Raw genomic sequence first — 21,194 nt, forward strand, 5'->3', positions numbered from 1 at the left:
AAAGTGAGAGGCTCAGCCCCCCAGAGCGTGAATATACGTTAGCGCGTGCGCAGCTCAGAGAGGGGCGGGGCGAAAAGACCTCGGAGCCTGCGTTGTAGGTGCGTATTCGGTCCACTTGGTTATGTTTTCGTGGCGGTAGGTTTTGTTTTCGTGGCGACAGCTGTTCTTAGGGTCTGAAGTTTTATCCGCCTGCCTGAACAGTCTTTGACAGTCCCGGAACTGCTGACAGGAGGTCTTTCTGATGGCCTCGGCGCTGGCCAGGTTTTCTTCACTTCCTTACCTGATCTGAAGGGAGTCCTGGAGCATTTAAAAGGCCACACCAACGGACTTAGAGCCTGGTTGACTGGCAATATTTGTGTTATGAAATCGAGGCCTTCTCTAATTGAAATAAGTAAATTTGAACGTCGTGGAAGGTACAAATATAAATACTGATTGAGAGCCCTGATCTGTGACTCTTTTGTCCTTAAGTCAGATATAATGTTTGGTTAACTCTATCATCTTACCCTATCATCTTACCTTCTAATAAATCTAGTCTAACCCCAAACCTCATTGAGTTTGGCATCCCTTAACTGCCAACGTCTTGAGCGGTCCTGTTTACAAATGCATGCACACTCATGGAACCAGGGGTTGGGACCTGAACAGGCCTTTTGTGGAGATATGATTCAATCCAGCAGTTTCTAACCATAATAAATGTTCATATTTTATAACCATAATACAACTCGTTTCTGTAGTATAACATTTCATGTTTCAGAAAGTTGCAGAGGGGATAGAAAAGTTCTATAGCTTTTACCAACATGAATTTCAGAGACACTTCATAGTGATTGGGAATTATTGTCAATGACTAGGTATTTTTAAAGGGGAAAAAAATTTTAACCTACTTAGTTAATCATAGGTTACCGTAAAGAACTTTGATGGGACTTGATATTCATTGTTAATTGAGATGAGTTTTAGGAGAAAGAGGTACAGAATTTTCATAATAAAATGCATTTTCCATATTTACTACATTAGAGATTGATTCAAACATGTTGAAAAACTGCTTTTAAAATTGCTCTTTTCTTGTTTTACATAATGTATTTATTGAACTCTTACATTTAGGCGTTTAAGAAAATCCTTTTTTTCTCACATTGAAAGTTTTTCTGATAAGCCTCAGGTCCTTGGTGCTGTGATGAGAGATTTTGCAAGTTCTTAAATAGCCACAGTCAATATCAGAAATACTAGTCAAACTAGGTGTTTTAATAGTCCAGTTAAAGGGAAAAGCAGTGACAGCAAAATTCATTAGTAGACAACCTAAGAACTTTGTTTTGAGAGGGAAATAAGATTTCTCATAATTCCACATATTCTATAAATGGAAGAATATCATTCTAATGAGACCTCAGACTTTCTGACTTCCAACCCATAGAATCTTTCAGTTGATGACAACCCAGTGGTACATATATTTCCAATAGACACCATCAATAATAGATAAGGTCTTCTCTTCAGATAATATGTAGCCATCTCTTGTTGACAGTCAACGGACGTCTATTACATGTATGATATTTTAAAAGAAGAAGGTAGGGGGCTTTGCTTACTCTATGAGAATCGAGATACAGGAAATTGGATCTAAAAGTTAATCTTTTATAAAGCATATGTTTGGACTATTCTTAAATTTATTTTAAGTATACTTTTGCCTGTTTATTCAGTTTTAAAACTAGTAGTCCCAGGGTGGGCCAGCATTTCATTATTTGTTTGTTGAAATATTTAGGTCACTCCTACCTATTAAGTTAGTCATTTATTTCCTTAAAGTAACTCCAATATAGTCTTAAAGAGAGACCTTCATAAAATGAACTGAAATGTGAAAGTCAGCTTTTATTGAGCCTCAGAACTGAAACATACTTTTTAGTTAATGGAACAAAATATCAATGATAACAAAGACTGAGACTTCTAGGACTTTCCTCTAACAAGCACTCTGAGATACATGGTAGGGGTGCAGCAAACTGTTCCACAGCACCATTTTTTCTTTGTTTGGTGGGGGTCACGTTTCATTCTTTTTTCATGTGAGTATCCCATTATTGCAGCACCATTTGTTGAATTTTTGGGTTTTTTGTTTGTTTGCTTACTTAATTGTTTTTGGGAAAGTGCATGGACCAGAAATCAAACCCATGTCTCCCACATGGTCACAACATCAATTTTATTGTCACTGAATCTTCTGGAAAGAGTAATCTTTACTCACTGTTTCATCACCCGGTCACCCAGGACTCACTGCTCTCTAACGTCAGACCTCACCTTTACTGAAATTACCCTGCTAATTTCCGGTAATCCTTCAAGATTCAAATCAGTAGCCAATTTGACAAAACTTTCTGTCTCCTCGGTCTGAGCTAAGATGTGCTCCCTGAACTCAAGGCATCTTATTTATACCTCTATCTTTGTACTTACCATACACTATTGAACCATATCTGTTTGCATCTGTCTTTCCTACTAGTTTTAAGGTCAGAGACTATTTTTACTCGTTTCTGTATTTCATCACCTGACAAAGTGCCTAGATATTCAATGAATCTTGTTGAACTGGCCTAGCCTACTGTCAGTGAAATCACATTTATAAAATCCATTGTCTCACTGCCTACTTGCACCTAAGATTCATGTAGGAACCAAGCAAGGCTTGGCCCCTTTGTGAAGGGAGAATGAACATGCTTGTCCTTAAAATAGCATTGACCGTCTAATAAGATGAAACACCTTTGTTCTCAGGGAGAGTTTATATTCTCTTAGTTTAAGTGATTATTGAGGGCCTTTTCTTATTTAATCCAGTTGTTCCTCATCTATAGTATTCAGTGGACACTTGAGGACTCTGCAGGGGAAATAGCAGTAGCCTGAATAACTTGTTGATGAAGTTCTAGGGCAGAATACCCAGCTGAGGTACTACTACTCCTGGAAGGAGCAAGCCTTTGGGGTGAGGAGTTAGAAATTAGGTGTCTACAGAACACTGTCATTTTGATTAAATATATACCTTGCTCTCGAGGAGGAGAAAGAAATGTGCCCTGAGAGCCAGAAAGTCTGAAAAAGAGAATGTGGTTGTGGCCATTGAAAAGGTTGGCAAAGATTGTGGGAAGGGAGGCAGGACAGCCAAAGAAGTAGTTAAACAAAGATCCTCTCCCTAGCAAGAATTATTTTTCCCTTTACAAGCATTCATTCAGTATATTGCGTTCACTGTAAGGAATATACAAGTCGCGTCTTTAAGAAATTTACAGTCAAACTGGAGAAACAGGTTTGTACACCGAAGCCAGTTAATACAAGGCTGAATAGTGCAAATGTAGGGATTAGGAAAATGTTCCTGAAGAGAAAGGAAAAAAGATTTTCTTGTTAGAGATACTTATCTCTAAAAGAAATTTGGAGGATAATAGCAAGCAGAAATACGGGAGAGCTGACTGTCTGAAGTTTCTTTTTTCAATTATCAGGGAACTCTGGGTGTGGAAGCTGGGTTCCAACACAGTATCAGAATCAAGTTGCTCTGCCTGATAGGTACGACTCATTCAGTGAGGAGTACCCAAGATAATCCACTTGAAAAGAGGTCTCAGTGTTGACATCTTTCATGGGATATCCTTAAACATGAATTTCAAAAGTAGATTTCAATGACATTGAGAGAGGAAAAAAAAAAGAGTATGGTGCAATGTTCCGTACTGCCAGCAAGCCTGGGGCCCAGGGATGTTGCTTCTGTTTCCTTACCCAAGGGAAGAGCCTGTTGCTTCTTAAGAGCAACTTTAGTACAGGGCTCAATGGGATGAAGGTGGAAAGAGCCCATTTTCTCCTCATTCTTATTCCTAATAGAATAAACCTTGACTAGCTGGTGGACAGTGGGTAGGAGACACTTCAACTTCCTTCATTTTTACCTGTTTTGCAACACTGTTCACTAAAACAAAAAGAACTGGAGCTGCTTCATTACTTTGCAATTTATATGACCACGGTCTCCTAGAGATTGGATCAAGAATCTTCAATTTAGGCAACTCAGGTTGTTCATTTAATATATCAGTGTGAACTGATAAGTCCTGAAACCTAGAGGGCCCAGCCTCTCCAGAGAAACAGCTAGTTCCATCTCCCTACCCCATATTGTTGACAGCCCCTTCCAACATGAAAAAGTTAGAATGGCCATAGCCCAAATACCCCTAAGGAGTGGGATAGAAAGATCAAAGGTGATGGCGGAGTTATAAAGACAAGGTAGGGTTTAACAACGAATATGATTGCTGAATCATTGTGTTTATATTTTTGTCTCCAGTAATTGTGACCCATACCAAACCCTGAAACCTGTTCTGCAACTAATTGTTGCAATGTGCTTTGAAATGTATTGCTTTTTGGTATATATGTTATTTTTCACAAAAAGAAAAAAAAAGTTGATTGTGATGATAAAAAAAAATATTTATTCCTTCTAGCCTCCTATATCCTGGAGCAGCTAGAAGGAAAAATCTGAGATGATAGTATGATAGCCCATGACAAACTCTGAGATCTGAGTTTCAAAGCACTTGTTGAAGTTGAAGAGTGCTTTGAAAACTATTGCTTTTTTTTTCTTTGATTTGTATATACGTTATAATATACAATAAAAAAAGTTACAAAAATAAAAGAAAATATCAATGGTCAAGACAAACCCGTTTGAGCAAATATGGTGTACTGCCTATCACAAAAGACCCTGGGAATGCAGAGCCTGAGACCCCTTTTTTCCTGAGAATTTATGAGATCAACAGATTGACTTTTGGCCAATACACTTGACCATGTCTGCCAGAGGGCTCTCCTACACAAAGATAGAACACAGAGCTGTTTGTCCTCTCACAAATGATCCCCAACACCTGCAGCTCTACTGCAGAAAGTGTCTTGGTTTATACACCATCCTTGCCTGCTTTTTTTGATAGGAATATCTTGAAATTAAAAAAAAAAAGGGAAGAAATGCTCTCATTTGTCTCAAGGCAAAGACAAATGTAGATCCAATTATGCCACAGGGCTGGTAAATAAAAGACATTGGAACACAACTTCACCCTCAATCCCTTCCCGCTTTCTGGAAACATTATCCATCTGCCTCTGCAGAGGCTAAACTATGGGCTGCTGGCAAAACCTCACTGAGCATTTGCTCTACTGAATAATCTACCTTTAGATTGACATCACATGGCAGTATGAGTAATATCTGAATGTTTATTGACAATGCATTTGGGCAGGATAAAGTGTTGAGTGAAACCTTTTAACCAGTTTCCATTTCTTGGTATCTTGCAATTTTCATCTTACTGGTGAATCAAAATATGATATAACTCAGAGGAAAAGCATCCCTCACTTTTTCAGTCTCTAAATCTACCTGATTCTTGGTTCTCTGACATAGAATAACTCCATCTGCCTCCAAACCTGCTATACCGCTTCCATGTTTCCACAGTGAAAGGCATCATGTTCTTAAGAAAACAAATAGAAGTGAAAACTATTTTAAAGCAAATATTTTAAATAAAAACAAGGTTGACTATGTTTTAAATTACTTTAATTTTATGAAGATGTTTCAACTCAAAAAAAGAATATTGCACAATGCTTTTTTATTACAATTTTTTTCTCACTCTATAGTGAGATTTTGATAAACACAGTTGACTTTGGAAGTAACACAGAGAAGGTCTTAATTGGTTGAATAACTTTGAGAATTCATGAGGAACTGAAAGCAAGATATTACATTCATATAAAAGACATCCATAAATTCACTTGGCTTCTGTGAAAAATAATCAACTGTTCATGTAACTAATAAAACTTAAAGAAGACAAAATAAAGAATGCTGTGAAAATAGAATGTATTTCCAAAATATTTCAATGCACTCTTTTGTTTTTGAAAATCCATTAAACCTGCAAATATTCTAAGAATATCTAGTCACGTTGTAAACCCCTTGTATTGAAGAAGCTAACACTTCATATTTTAAACAAAATCTGGATTAAATAAATACAATCTGCACTGGGAGAATAACAAAAATCTATGTAAAATAAGGAACAATTCCCAAAATAAGAAACAAAAAACAACACCAGAAAATATATATATCTTGCTATGGCACCTATTACATCTTCTGTTCAAATTTATGAATCTACAGCTTTTCCCCTAAATAACAAACACAATTGCATCACATCTTACAGTTTTGAAGAAAATGCTGAAAATTTCAGAAAATAAAATACTAATGGTCACTTGTCAAAGTTATCCACCACCCTCTCCCAATTTTTATAACTTTATAACAGCAATTTTCATTGCTGTTTGTTTCATTTCCTCTTTGCCTTTTAATTAGTATTTTTAGAAGAGGCATAGAATTGGGGGAAAGATTTCGTGGGGTTTTTTTTCATTTCCAGTTTGAATTGTTGCTATTTTAAGATTTGTTGCGCATAAATTCATGAACAAACCCAGCTTTATTTAAGTTTTTCTATTCATTTTCAGGAAAATTCAAGCACTGTATAAGGAGAAAGGGCACAAGCATATTAAATTGCTTGATATACCACTTACTCTTGCTCTGCCACTGACTTTTAGAAGCTGTGATAATTCAATCATTTTAGTGTCTCTGTTAATTTTAAACTAGATATTCCACATAAATAAGGATTTTTTTTTTTAATGGTTTTCCTAAGAAAGAATGGATCTTTCTCCTTTTGTGAATGTTCTAGGCATCTGACATCTGGTGTATTTATTCCATCCATTAATTTCACCAAAAAAAATCAGTGCTTTATAGGATATTTTTTTTTAAATCTCTGCAGAAGATGCCCTCAAAAAACACTCTCATAAAAAAGAAACTGGTAAGATAATGGATTTGTTTGATTGAGGTGACTTGAACTGGAAACAATGATTATTTTAGAAAACATTTACAATTATTACTTTTTAAAAAAATCTCATTCAGATTTATGATTGGAAATTTATAATAAAAGATGTGGAAATTATGTGAATCTAGGGTGCTGCCAGGATTGCATATAGGGCAATTTTTTCAATTAGATGTGGATGTTGAGATATGATTATTATGAACTTGTTTGTTTATTCATCATATAAAGATATGATCATTCAGTGTTTTTTGTTTTCTGTTGATTTTGCATGTCCTATTTTATTTAAAAATTAATCTGATTAATTTTACTCACCTGTCAAATCCCATTTGGGTTTAAACAGAGGAATTAATGATAAGGTGGACAGAAAAAAAGTTCAGCATCTACCTAAATAATTCTGACTGCACCATCATTCTCACCATGTCTTCATTGCAAGTACCAAATTTCAATGTAAATTCAGGAAAATATTTCAGGTCCAAGTGCACATAAATGACTTGTAGTGTTTTAATTTAAAGTCAAGAAGTATTCCAAATCTTGTCCATTACCCGTTCATTATTAGTGTAACGAAGTTCTCTCGAGTTGAGAAAAAAAATTTTTGCCACAAATGCTAATCTGTGTATTCAGAATATTTTTTCCATCAGAGGTATAAACATTGACAAATAGGAAACTTAACAATGAGTCAGAAATATAACAATACTAAATAAAACCTTTTTTTTAGCTTGAAAATGTCATTACAGTTCAAACTTTTTAGGAAACAAAATCAATCCACTAACAACAATTTTAATGATCTTCACACATAACAAACTCTAGTTTTCCTTAATTAGTAGTCAAAGCCCGCAGGTTATGTGATACTTTCATAATTAGTCAAGCCAGAACAAGCCTACTAGCATTTCTTTTACCTAGGAAAATCAAAAGTAATTTTAACATAAAATATAGTTGTTTAATTTCTAATACATACTGAATATGATTTGCCAATTCCACAAGGTACAAGGTTAAAACCTTGCAAGGTTTTAATGTAGATGGGGAAATCCAGATGTATGTAGATGGGGAAATCCAGCATTAATTTTTCTATTCCAGATACTCAGTGTGGACTTCACTGTATGGGCTTTTTAACCTGGCTGTAACCCATGAACTGGAGAAATAGGCCAACAGTATTGTATTGGCTTTTAGTTATCCCTTTGACACTCAAAAGCATTCTTTCTTTAATCTCAGTAAAGTTAAATGGTATATGGTTTTTGCATTCAGAAATTGATATTTCAACTCTTGGTGTTAGTTTTAAGACATTATTGAAACATGTCCACGTTAACAAAGACTTAAAAACTATATTATTAGGGTTTGACATTGAGATTTAAAGTAAGGCATATTGTTCTTTTTATCATTAAAGAATATATTCTCCCACCTATATGTGGTTATGAAGATCAGAGAAAATCATATCTTTCAAGAAACAAAGCATTTTCTAAGGATATCACTTAACAACCTTTTAAAAGGTACTGACAAAACTCCCCAAATTACTGCAGTTCTGATAGATTTTGGGCCATTAGGCTGTCTGCTCTCTACTACGTGTGAGTAATAAACTCTTTCTCTCTTTGAAAAAAAAAGATACTGACAAAATAATTTTTAAAAGATACTGACATTATGTCAGTCTTATTTTCAAGCTTTCATTAGGGGTAAGCTGTAAGAAATATCTTTGATATCACAGTTCTTATTACACCTGTACTTATAAGTAAATAATGCAGATAAATATAATTGAACCATCATTCTGAAACTGTTTCTGTTACCCTTACTGGCTAAACTCACACATCACCTTTTCTGAATTTGTCCATGTGAAAATCAATTCATCCAGGGTTTTTGCAAGAACCCCCAAAAGAACAGCTTTAAAAATTGATTTTAGGTATTTAAAGTTGAGATCTTAAGTCAGAGCATTATTTGTTAGCACTGAAACATGATCAGAACCATAGCCTTTTACAAGTAATAATAAAACCTCTCAAGAATCTCCTACTTCTACATTATACCTCTCGAATTTACCCCCAGGAAATATAGTGTTTTCCTTTCTTTCCTTCAGAAATAACAAGTTGATTAAATAATTACATTACCATTTTGAATGCAAAAATATAAGCACTTTGAAGATCTGATGGTGTGTTCTACTGATATATGTGCTATAGACTATGAAAACGGAAAGACTTTAGGGAAAAAAAATCACATTACAAAGTGTATTTAAAAATAAATTACATAGCATGTGCCCATGGACCTGAAAGCTTTGCAAAAGGAAGAGAAAATTCTTTTGGCACAAAGGTTGAACTGCTCTTACTACCTATTTGCATAAAATGCCAACAAGGACATTTTAAGCTTTTACATTATATCCTCAAAAAACAAATTCACTGGAAGTAGTACATCATTTCCAGGAATAATCAGTAGCATGAAGGACCTTGGTGATGATGGAAGGCTGTAGAAATACTATCCATTCAACAGGGATTCAGAGGAAGTACACACACCCAGTATGTGTTTGGTTTACCATTTCATCTGGAGTTCATACGTAACTGATGAATGATGATGCTTTCTATAAAGAAAAGAAAGATATAGCATTTTCAGTTAAACTGCATATCAAATTAGTAGTTTATGTGAGGATCAATACCACATCATATAACTGAGATTGTAGATGTTAAACAACAATACAAACGAAAACAGGTGCATGAGCCCAATAGCTTTTCCTGCAGTGCTTTACTATTCTCGGGTAACATCTTTATATCAGTGTATGTCCTTTACCTCCGAGGTTCTTAAGCCCTTTAGAAATCATATCTAATATTCTATCAATATTGGGTCAATTGTACTCAAGTAGAGAACTGAACACAGTGATAGTAATTACAATATACAGCCCATAATGGGAAACCACTTCCTAGAAGTAACTCTGTTCTCCAGGCCACATTGTTTTTGCTCTGAACAATATTTACACCCATTTCACTTTCTTTACTATATGTGTGGACGTGTTTTAATAAGGAGATATTCATTATCCCTAAGAAATCAATAAAGAGAAGTGACCCATTTTTATCTCTGACTTCCTCTTTTCTATCAGTGGCAATACTTTGTATACGCTTTTAAATTTAAATTCATTCTTATAAAAGTAAATAAAAATATATTGAGGTACTTCCAGTTATATTAGGATTTTAATATTTAAATTTATTTTATTATGCTTTTAACCTTTAAGCCTCCACACACATGTATCATCATCACTTTTCCATTTGATTGTTCAAGAGCCATTTATTGAGGCCTCGCTGTACACCAGGCACCGCGCTAGGCATAGAGCAACATTAGTGAGTAAAACAAGACAGTGACCTGCCATCACTGAGATTATACAGGGCAGATAAAAGAAAAGAACTAAACCCCAAATATTTTGCCTGAAAAAAATCTATTGCTTACCTGTCAGCATATGGCAAATTCATACCAGTGCGTGCAGAAACTTACATCAGGGTTTATCAATAGCATGAGAAAATGAACACCTGTTATTTTCACTTTAATTTCAAATGCCAACTATATTTTGTTTTTATTTAAGTACTAATCATCAAAGTAAACAATAATTGAATCATATTATGTGATAATACTAAAGGTTCATGCTAACCATATACATTGCATGATCCATTACAAAAAGAATATGTTAAAAAAAAAAAGGAAAAAACATGTTTCCTTAATTTGGTTTCATTAACTTTACCTCATGCTGACCACTAGATGGAACAATTTCCATTCCTTCCCTAAGCCTTTCGGCTTGAATTTGAGATTTAAAAAAGATATGAAAGCAAAATAATAATGAAATGTATGAATTTCTTATATACTGAAGAATTCTTAGCTACAAAAATTTTGTAAGGCTTTTAACATGTTGTTCTAGTTTGCTCGCTGCCAGAATGCAATATACCAGAATGTCTTTTAAAGAGGGGAATTTAGTAAGTTGATAGTTTATAGTTCTAAGGCCGAGAAAATGTCCCAATTAAAGCAAGTCTATAGAAATGTCCAATCTAAGGCATCCAGGGAAAAGATACCTTGGTTCAAGAAGGCCTATGAAGTTCAGGGTTTCTTTCTCAAGTGGAAGGCCACATGGCGAACATAGAGCTTTTCTCTCATCTGGAAAGGCACATGGTGAACACGGTCAGGATTCCTCTCTCTCTGGAAGGACACATGGCGAGCACTGCGTCATCTGCTAGTTTCTTCTCCTGACTTCCTGTTTCATGAAGCTCCCCAGGAGGCATTTTCCCTCTTCATCTCCAAAGGTTGCTGGCTGGTGGACTCTGCTTCTTGTGGCTATGTAGTTCTGCTCTGCTCTCTCTGAATCTCTTTCTTTCTCCAAAATGTTTCCTCTTTTATAGGACTCCAGAAACTAATCAAGACCCACCCAAATGGGTGGAGACATGCCTCCAGCTAATCCAGTTTAACAACCACTCTTGATTAAACCACATCTCTGGGGAGGTGATCTAATAACAGTTTCAGACATAGAATACTGAATAGGGATTAGAAGAAACAGCTGCCTTTACAAAATGGGATTAGGATTAAAACATGTTTTTTCTAGGGTACATACATCATTTCAAGCCAGCACATGTGTACATACAATTTTTTGCCATACCAGAAACCCTTAAAAATCTTATCTCATTTTTTCCATGGAAATATTGTTCTGGTTTCAGATTCTTTCGGTGTCTAATATCCAGGCAAAGAGTGAAAAGAAGACCTAAGTCTCAAATCTCCCTAACAGAATTAAGAAAGCCTAGAAAACATACTTAATAGAGTGAAATCCAGAATTGTTCTTATTGTGGATATAACTCAGAATGCCTTTGCCTTTGTTTCCTCACTATAAAATGAGGGATTAGAGATCATCTCTAAAATCCCTTGCAGGGCTAACATTGTGTCTCCACAATAGCTTTTTCTCTCCCTTTGAGTGTGCAAACCTCTTAATTCCTAGAGTTGCTCTCTCTTAATGTTAACATTTTGCAATCTCCATAGTAATAATAGCTTTGCAGAATTAGTGTTTGGTAAAAGGGCCTATATTTTAAAAGAAATAAATCTGAATACTTTTTATTATTATATTCAAATTAGAAAATTTGAAATCCATGCATAGTATGCATACTAATCCTATTATACAGATTATGTTATTAAATAGAGTAACAAATAGTTGACAGCATCAAATAAGTTTAATTTATACAAAAACTACTTTAATAATAAGAGATGGTGCTTAATATTTATGCCCATAGCTTATATCAATTTTCTTTTAAAAGAATATAAATAAGCCCAAAGTTTTTTGTTTTATATCTGTGGAGACGTAACTTATCTGGTTTTTAGAGATAGTGAAACAGTAGCTATATGGTTAGTGACTCTATCAGTTGAAAGTTATTAAATGGATTTATTAAATCTATGTTTATTATCTGTCTTTTCATGAAATCTCAGCTGAACTGGCTCACTTAAGAATTACCCAGCCAACACACAAAATTGTAAGAAATGAAGCATGTTTTAAGCCATTCAATGTTGAATTGGCTTCTTACACAGCAAAACTATTGATGCACGTGTAGTCCAGTTACCAGCAAATCTAATGTTTTGGGGATTAATGCCATTATTTATGTTGAAAGTAAAAAGAAAGAAAGAAAGACAGAGTCCCCAAGTCTCTTCCTATCTTTTCATAATTTAGTACAATAAACTAATGTTATAAATTTTATTGAAGTTAAAAAGTGATAAGCAAACTTCATTTCAAGCCCCACACTATCTTCATTTCGTCCCAGAATACGACCCATATGGAGGGCTTTTGTGAACTCTAAAGTAACCTCAGTCAATCGGGTACAATTCTATGATAACTTTCCTCTTTTTACAAATACAATTTTTCTGACATTAGCAATGTCTAGAGTATTTAACAGGGAGATTGGGGCCAAAATTCATAGTAATTACCAACTCTATCAGCAAACTCAATATAGCAGAATACTTAAATTGGGGCCCTCTGATGTGAAGGCATTTATTAATATAATTTACTTTTTTCTAACTAGAAGAAAGAAAGCCCTAAATCCTAATCAACATTTACACCTGGGAAATTGGATTTCTGTGTATTTTTGACATTAGCAGTTTACAAAATATATTTATAGATATCCCCCTTATATGTTGTCCTCAAGTGTTATCTTGATGTTTTTAAAGAAACTTCAGGTAACAAATCCTTATTTGTTATTTATGATATTATTGTGAAATGATGTGCTGTGAATGAATTCTTTTATTATACTTGCTGTTAGATAACTTCCATGAAAAGGAAATTCCACATGTTATCAATTCCTAATGACACTTGGTTTGATTTCACCATATTATCTACTCATCTTTCTTGGGCAGTATCCCAAAACCACTTGCCAGCCCAATGACTTGTGATCCAAAGTTTTATGTACAAGATGGGATTTAGGGGAGAAATTTGGGGAAGAGACACTCTCTTGAATGTTAGAGCAGGGCAACCTGACAAGAAATTGGAATTCTGATTCCTTCCAGGATAGCTGCTTGGGCTATGGGGTGGGAAAGATACACTCCCTGGAGAGTCAGTGCCTCCCTCTCAAGCAATGCATATGTGTATTCTCTGCTAAACTCTTTGCAAGAGAACACGTAAGCTCTGAATTTTAAAAATTTGCTCTAGAAAATTAGACCAAATCAATTTAACAGGTAGCCTCTAACACACTAAAGATAAGACATAGCAGAAGTTTAATTTATAGCAAGAATTTGCATCAGTAAAGGAAAACTTCATTGCACACCTAATAACAGAAAGCATTTACTCTTGGATTTTGCACCAGTTTGACTGGTTTAGGGCCAGCCTCCTTTGCTCCATGGCCTCCTGACCTCCAGCGACACTGCCGGGAAGGCTTGGTTCCACTTTAGGACTATGCTGTTCTTTTTCTCCACAGCTACCAAATCCAGCTTTGAACTTGCTGTCCTCAGGGCAAATTTTCGTCTTCCAAAAATGTCCTATGTTCTATATACGTTTTAGAAGTAGGAGTGCCTAAATATTGTTTACTCTTAAGGTTCTCATTTTTATAAACTGCTTCATGGTTCAGTCTGGTTATTATCACATTCAGAGATTAATCAGAGTTCTGATAAAACATCTGTTCTAAATACAAAGTTCAATAAACTTCCTCTGCTGACTTGGACTGGTATTCCTTCTTTTGGATTTGGCTTGGCTAAATAAAAATACTTTGCAAATCAGTTTTGTCTTTTGTTACAGGAAACTTTTGAACCAGATAATATAAACTCTCCTAGGGTTTCTCACTCACCTAATAGTTTATTTGCTTCCTTTCAAAACATTTCCTATTCCACCATTAGCCCAAACCATCCCCTTACTTCCCTGGGTTGCATGAGTTATAATCACAGTTATAACTGGTAAGTTCATTTTCAGGCAAACTAATCCTTGTCTCTCACATACATGGCTATTTCTCAGACACAAGCAAATTTGAACTTGTTCTTCTATTTGTAACATTAACTCTAAATTTTTAAAAATGGTGAAAAATAGGTTTCTGAGTGAAGTATGCCCATGCTCTTGCTTTTTTGGACACGTGCTAAATGTCTATGCTGTTTGCAGAATAGCATGAGAATGTTATTGTGCCTCTTAGATATGGACAAGTGTTCATCAAAGCACTGTTATAAGAAGTTTTATACATATAGTTTCTATGTAGATATCTCAAGATCTCAAAATCCACAATGAGTGTGGCTGTTTTAACTTAGGTATGAATATACAGTATTCTCACATGAAGTAGTCTGACTACACAAAAACATGTACTGAAAGAAACTGAAGATCTGATGTTCAATCCTGGCTTCATCATTAATGAGATGGCTAGACATCTCTAAGCCTCAGGAGTTTTTTTTGTTTGTTTTTTTAATTCTTGTTTTTTCATCTTTAGTAATAGAGATAATTATCTTCTTGATCTTTAAGTTCTATTTCAGCTCTAACCAGCTCTGTGATTTTGCAATTTTGTCAATCACACATACATAGCATTGACACAAATAGACAGGCCCAGAGTACCTTTATCAGGTATGCAATTAATCATTCGTTTTTAGGAAAAGCTTTATAGCAGTATCTTTTAAGCTACTTGCAAAACTATAGTAAGCATATTATATTAGATGACAAGGAAGAATAATAAAATCATAGGATATCATAGCTAAATGCTAAACTGTAAGCCGAGGTAAGGTGATTTGCTTAAAGTTACCCAACCTTTTCCACCAGAACTGAATATTACTCCTCTTCATCTTCAGTCCTGTCTTAGACATCGCCCATTGCTCAGCAACTCCCCATCTCTTGACGATCTCCTTGATATCTATCCTAAACCTAAATCCTGCTTTTTACTGTTGTTTGATCCTTTAAAATGAAAGTCTCTCTGTTCTATTTTACAGTATCCTTTATGAACTTGAAGAGCATGGCAAATTACCTGAGACTTTCTCTTTCCAAAAGTGCCCTTTGTGCTCCACCGGAAGAGTCAGAGAGAGTGAGAAAAGTTCCATTAGTAATTTATTCATGTGCATTTATACTTCACAGAAATCCATCAGGCCCTATTAGTTCTCCACACACGTGATGACTTTGAAGGTGAAAACTTCCCAGTCCAGGTATCCTAGCTGTTTTGCACCCATTACCTGTTTTTGTGCCTTAGGAGGAAAATAGCAGTAACTTCTGCTATCAGGAACAGCAGTGACTGGATTTTCCCTAATTGCACCATCTGTTTATCTCCACGTTACCACACAGTATCTTTTGGTTCCCTCTGTCATTCTCACTGGTTTGCATTGCATACTCAGGTGCATTGCAAGAACACCTCTTTCTTTCTCAACTTCTTGTCATCTTTCTGCTGCTGATTTTGTTTCTCGACAGTAAGTACCATACGTTTTACAGCAATGGACAGGTCTTTAAACCCCAGGATGGATTCTGAAATACTAGTCTGGCTTTCCAGAGGATGCAGTGTTTTTAAATGAAGATTTGAACAGGTAAGGGCATGAACAGCAAAAAGAAAATTTGGAAAAATGGCAATCTAGGCAGAAGGAAAAAGTTGAGCAAGTCAAGAGAAGCCTGGCCTAATATGCAAGCAATTCTATAAGCCCAGAGTGCAGGGGTCCAGATAAGGGAAAGGGAAGCATGCTCAGAATTGTGGAGAGGTAGAGAAGGCAAGTTACAGGGAGGCTTGAGTGCCAGGCAAAATATTTGGTATTGCATTCTGTAGATAATGAGGAACTTCTGGAGGGTTTTCAAATAGAGGGGTTATGTGATCAATTTACACTTTGGCAAGCAAAATAAAAGATGAATCAGAAAGTTTTGAGGCTAAAATTGTGAAGCCAGTTGGCAGGGTACCAGAGGAATCCAGATGAGAAGTAAGTAAAATCTCAACTCAGGCAGAGGGGAATAGTGAGGTGGGTTCAGCCACTAGAGATATTGGAGGGTTAGATTATGCAGGAATTGCTGAATCACTCTACTTGGTGAGTGAGGGAGAAGGAAGAACCTAAGATGACCACCAGTTTTTAGTATGGATAATTGGGTTGATCAGGATACCCCGTTAAGGTGTGGAATAAGAGAAGGAGCAGATTTGAAAGGAGGATGGGAGAGGTGATAAGAATGGCTCTAGACAAGTTGAGTTGGAGATATACATTATATAGTTGCATACAAGAGTGCAGCTAGAGGACCGCACAGTTGAAGAAAGAATTTTGCTAAAATGGAGAAGACCAAAGCATATTTATGATCTGTGTGGAAGTAGCAGTTCAAAATAAACTGAAATGGCAGAGAACAAGGAGATAACCAATGATGAGACCCTGGAGGAGTCATGAGAAGAAAAAGACTAATCTTTATCTATGCTATGGACATTTTGGAATAATTATGTTTCTATTTACTGGGAAATCCTCTTTGTGCCCCTCTCCTGCTTCCCTTTCTCTCTCTCTCTACCCTCCAGCCTCCTACAAAAATATGCTCTCCTCGTCTAGTAACTATGATTTTCCCAATCCAGAAAATAAAGAGAGGGAGTGAGAAGTGCATATCTTTTTACATATTACATTCTTGGCTATGGTTTTCATTTCCCTGAAATTATTTTCATCCCGCAGAATACATCAAAGCCATTTTTTTTCTTCAAGCCATTTGAGTAAGTCTTGACACCATCTTTGAACACATCATAATCTCTAGAGAGCCCAATGATTGTGGTCCTCTCTGAACATATAATAGGAGTGCCAGTAGAAACTGAATAATATTGCTTAAACAGATGACCTAGACAGCAAGCTCATATTTTCAAATGATAAACACCTTTAGGGCCATGTCCATCAGAAACATTCCTGGTATCATGCAAGCTAAGCAACCACCATGGTAGTATGCAGAAATAGTCAATACATTCAAATTATTTTCAGGAGCAGAGGACCAGTTTGTGCCCCCCTTTGTCCACAGGGGGCGCCATTCATATTGCAGTCTATGGAAATGGCATGCCCTGGAGCTTTTCATGGTGGGACCCGAGCAGCAGCTGTATATAGCAGCCTTGTTGAAACATCTTTTATTTTACTAGACAATATGTTTCAGGGTAGGGAAAAGATTCTAACTTTTTAATACCGTTCACTCCTACAAAATCAAACTGCATCTTAAAAACAGTATATTCACAAATGGAAGCTGGAGTTGGAGTGCATTTAATCCTCTATCTCCTATGCCCAGTAGATTTTGTTTCTAATATGTGGTTTAAACACAATAAATGTAGATAGAGTTGATCTAAAATTACAAAGAAAAACTGTTATGGTGTTTGCTCTTTCTCATTTCTGAAAACTGAATATGCCTTGGGCTGCCAAGTTTTCTTAGCAGCTATACTTTGTAGGTGGCTGTATTCCAACATCCAGATGTATAAACATCCTGTACATGCACTGCTAAGCCTTTTGGAGCACTCTTGCTGCTGCGGTATGGACTTCCAGGAGGAAACGATGTAAGCATGGTATGAACAAGTAAAAGCAAAAACAGTAGCAAGTGATAACAAGATTATGATGAAAGTCATTGAAGAATGGCAGGTAGAATCAAAAGAAATGGAATGTTTGTTTCTCTTGACATCCTGTTTTGCTCAAATACGTTCTGTAACGGTACACTAACACTAAATACTTCACAAATGCTATGCAGGCATTAGTAAAAACAGTGACTTTTTATTTTGAAAGGGTTGGATGTCCACTTTACCAAAGGGGGGGAAATCCCCTTTGAGAAAAAAACAAGTCAGTATTCTAAATGGCAAGATCTCTTGTTTAAACTTGTTCAAAATTTTACTTGATAAATAGTCTTTTTTTCCCTGGTCTTTCTCTCCTTCTACCTTGAAATCCCTCTATTATGGCATGTCTTTACTATAGTTGCTCAACATTTTTTAATACCTATACCAAGACTTGATTAGCGATAAGCAACAGAGGTCTTATTAAAATGAGTGTAAAAATAAAAAGTGTGTAAATAGTGTGGCATCTACCACCATTATATAGAAATTCGAATCCAAGTTCTACAAGGGGTAGGAAATCTGATGTGGAAAGAACTCAGAGAAGAGCTGTTTTATCATGAAGCTTCACGATTCATGGGCTAAAAGCAAATCATACATCTTTTTAAAAATCCGCCCCTTCTAAATACCAAGATCAGGTACTAGCTATATAATTTTGGAAACCTCAAAATTCAGAAATGGAAAAACAAAAATCTGTAACTTGCCATTTATTGTGTTTTCGTAAGGCTCATCCAATTGGTTCAAAAATTTCTATAAAATTTTGTCTACATGAGACCTTGTATGCTAAACTGCGGGTTATTCACCTTGAGCTCATTTGTGATTATTTGACTAAAAAGCACAACCACAATGTCCACTTGAACATGGTTAATCTCCACACAAAGACACCTGGTATTTTGCATTCACACTTTTTCATGCTTATTAAAACATGCTTAAAATTAATGAAAATTATATAAACATGAATAAAACTGACAGGAATAATTATCTTCTCCAAACCACATGCACGAGCGCGTGCGCACACACACACACACACATTAGATCATGAGCTGGTTCTACATTTGCAAGAAAAGGCCACGCTTAACTGAGAAAATACTTGAATGTTTCCTGGCATTAATGTGTCAAAATTTACTTTCTGCTATTTTCTATTCATTACAATTATTGTTGGGTTATAAAGGGCCATTTCGTAACTCTGTTCAAACTATTTCACAATTAAATCAGTTGCACACTTGACTAGAGCACAAACTGATATTTAATGGTTCTAAAATTACTGTCTATGAAATTCTGGGAATCTTTTGGATGTGGTCAAAATTTCTACAGCACACACACACACACAAATAAGTAAAACTCTGTTTTTAGGACTCTGTATTTCATTTCCATTTTATTTCACATTCAAGTTATTTCCTGAAGTCATTTTAGAGGGTTTTGTTTTTGCAGAACTTCAGAGGTCCAGCCTCTGTGATAGCCATGAGATGTTTCTTCCAGCATGTGAAGCAAATTGAAGATACGAGTGAGGCAAATGACAATTGTTAAACTATTTCTTATTTCATAATTGAATTTTTTTAAAGTAAAAAATTCCTGTGGAACAAGGTCTATTAAGTTTGGCTTACAGTGAGGAAATATGGAACCAGACTTGGCGATCATGTGATCCAGCCCTGCCTTTTACTGATGAAGACACTGAGGTTCAGAAGGGATAACAAAAGGGCCCTCTAGGCCAGAAACCAAAATGTCACTAGAAGCCAGGAATTGCTCAGGCCCAGTGTCCTCAATGAACCATATTGCAAACAGAATTTTTGCTAATTAGTTCTATTCCCCAGCATTAAAACAAATGCACAAAAATAGGAAAGACATGTGGCTATTAGTTGATTATTTTATAAACAAAATATTTAAAACTTAAATTAGTACAGGTAAAAGAGTTGGCACTAACAAATGAAGGTTCACTTTCATGGAAGCAGTAGCATCTGCACAACATACCCCCTCAGCCACTGCCCTCAGCCCTTCCCCCCTCCAAGAGAGGTAGCGCTGCTGGCTGCAGATTTCTTCAGCTCTATTTTCATTGATTGAGTCTCAGCTCGAGGCTCGAATTTGGCCAGATTTCCTGCTCCTGAGGCTGCCACTACTGGCTTTCCTGCTTTCATACCTTTTGACATTGGAATGCGGGTGGGTGTAGGCCGCTGGGATGACCCGTCTTGTCCTGACTGTAGGAGAGAAAATACAGAGACATGAGGGAGATATTCATGAGTTACCTCTAGGTATGTCATCAATTTGAACATTTTCAGGACTCTTGCCACATAGGAACACCCACACATACATAAATAAGTAAAACTCTGTGTTTAGGATTCTGTATTTTATCCCCAGATAAAAGAATTAAAAAGATATTTGGAGTTGGTATCTAAGCCACTTTGATTACCTTCTTTTCCCATCTTTTGAAATTATATATGCCAAACTTCCTTCTCTTCTCAAGCACCTACCCTCCGTCCTTTACCATTATAGCACATGGACTTACCTTCTATTTCACAGAGAAAACATATAAGCTACCAGGCATAAACTCAGGTAACTTTACTCTGTCACTACTGACCACATCTTCTTTCTTACAGTGCTCTTAAAACAATCTCTCTGTGGTTTCTGACTTGAGTGTCCTCTGATTCACCTCTTTGACAACTTCTTTTCAATCTCTCTGTTGGCTCCTTGTACTACCTTGCCTGCCTTCCAAATATAGGTGTCAGCATGCTTAGTTCTCAATCCCCTTGATTTTTCACACTCACTCTGAGAATTCCCCTCAGTTACCATTCCACATGTCAGTGAGTCCCAGAATCTCTAGTTTCAAAGCTCTCCTGAACTATAGGTGAGTATTTCCAGTGTCTTCCCAGGCATCTCTTATCTAACATCCCCCTCAAGTTACCTATCTTCTCCCCTAAATGGTTTGTCCCCCATGTTTTCCATCCTGCTTACTCAGTCAGAGCCACTTTCTATACTCAATTTGTCATGAAATCTTTTTAATTCAATCTTTAATATATCTTCTGACATCTCCATTACCATAGTTCAAGCCTACATCATCTCTAGCCTAGAGAACTCCAGTCTAGAGAAGCAATAGCTTCCCTGTCCTCAGTCTTTGTCCCCTCCAATTTATCCTTTAAACTGTATTCTAGACATATCTTTCTATAACATAAATAATATAACGTCCCCCTCATGCTCATTACCCTTTCAGGGGCTCTCTTTATCTACTCTGTGAGATTCAGTGTCAATTCCATAGTAAGACATACATGGTCCTTCAATATCTGACACAAGTTTACCTCTCCATTTACTGCTCTGTGTTTGCCCAACTGCTGCAGCACAACGGGACTGCTTGCTGTTCCCCAAACATGTCAGGCTCTTTCATATTGCCATGCCTTTGCGCATACTGTTCCCTCTACATGAGTCTTCCCTTTTCTTCCTTGAAAATATTCCTTATCTGTGAAAACCTCCTCTTCTG

The 21,194-nt window shown here is 36.1% G+C and overlaps 1 protein-coding gene across 12 annotated transcripts in view; it reads right to left on the reverse strand.

Annotated features, from left to right (window-relative positions):
• Positions 1–5,462: 5,462 nt before the first annotated feature.
• FILIP1 (filamin A interacting protein 1) overlaps positions 5,463–21,194 on the reverse strand; it is a 396,243-nt gene continuing 380,511 nt past the window's right edge. For 10 of the 12 annotated variants that reach the window (XM_077162258.1, XM_077162253.1, XM_077162252.1 and 7 more), the window contains one exon: positions 9,347–19,920. In XM_077162258.1, the coding sequence (XP_077018373.1) occupies positions 19,714–19,920 (207 nt within the window). In that variant the 3' untranslated portion in view covers positions 9,347–19,713. The other 2 variants (XM_077162256.1, XM_077162261.1) reach the window with 2 other exon arrangements.

The sequence above is a fragment of the Tamandua tetradactyla genome, chromosome 5 (assembly GCF_023851605.1).
Source record: "Tamandua tetradactyla isolate mTamTet1 chromosome 5, mTamTet1.pri, whole genome shotgun sequence".
In the NCBI taxonomy this organism is placed as follows: domain Eukaryota; kingdom Metazoa; phylum Chordata; class Mammalia; order Pilosa; family Myrmecophagidae; genus Tamandua; species Tamandua tetradactyla.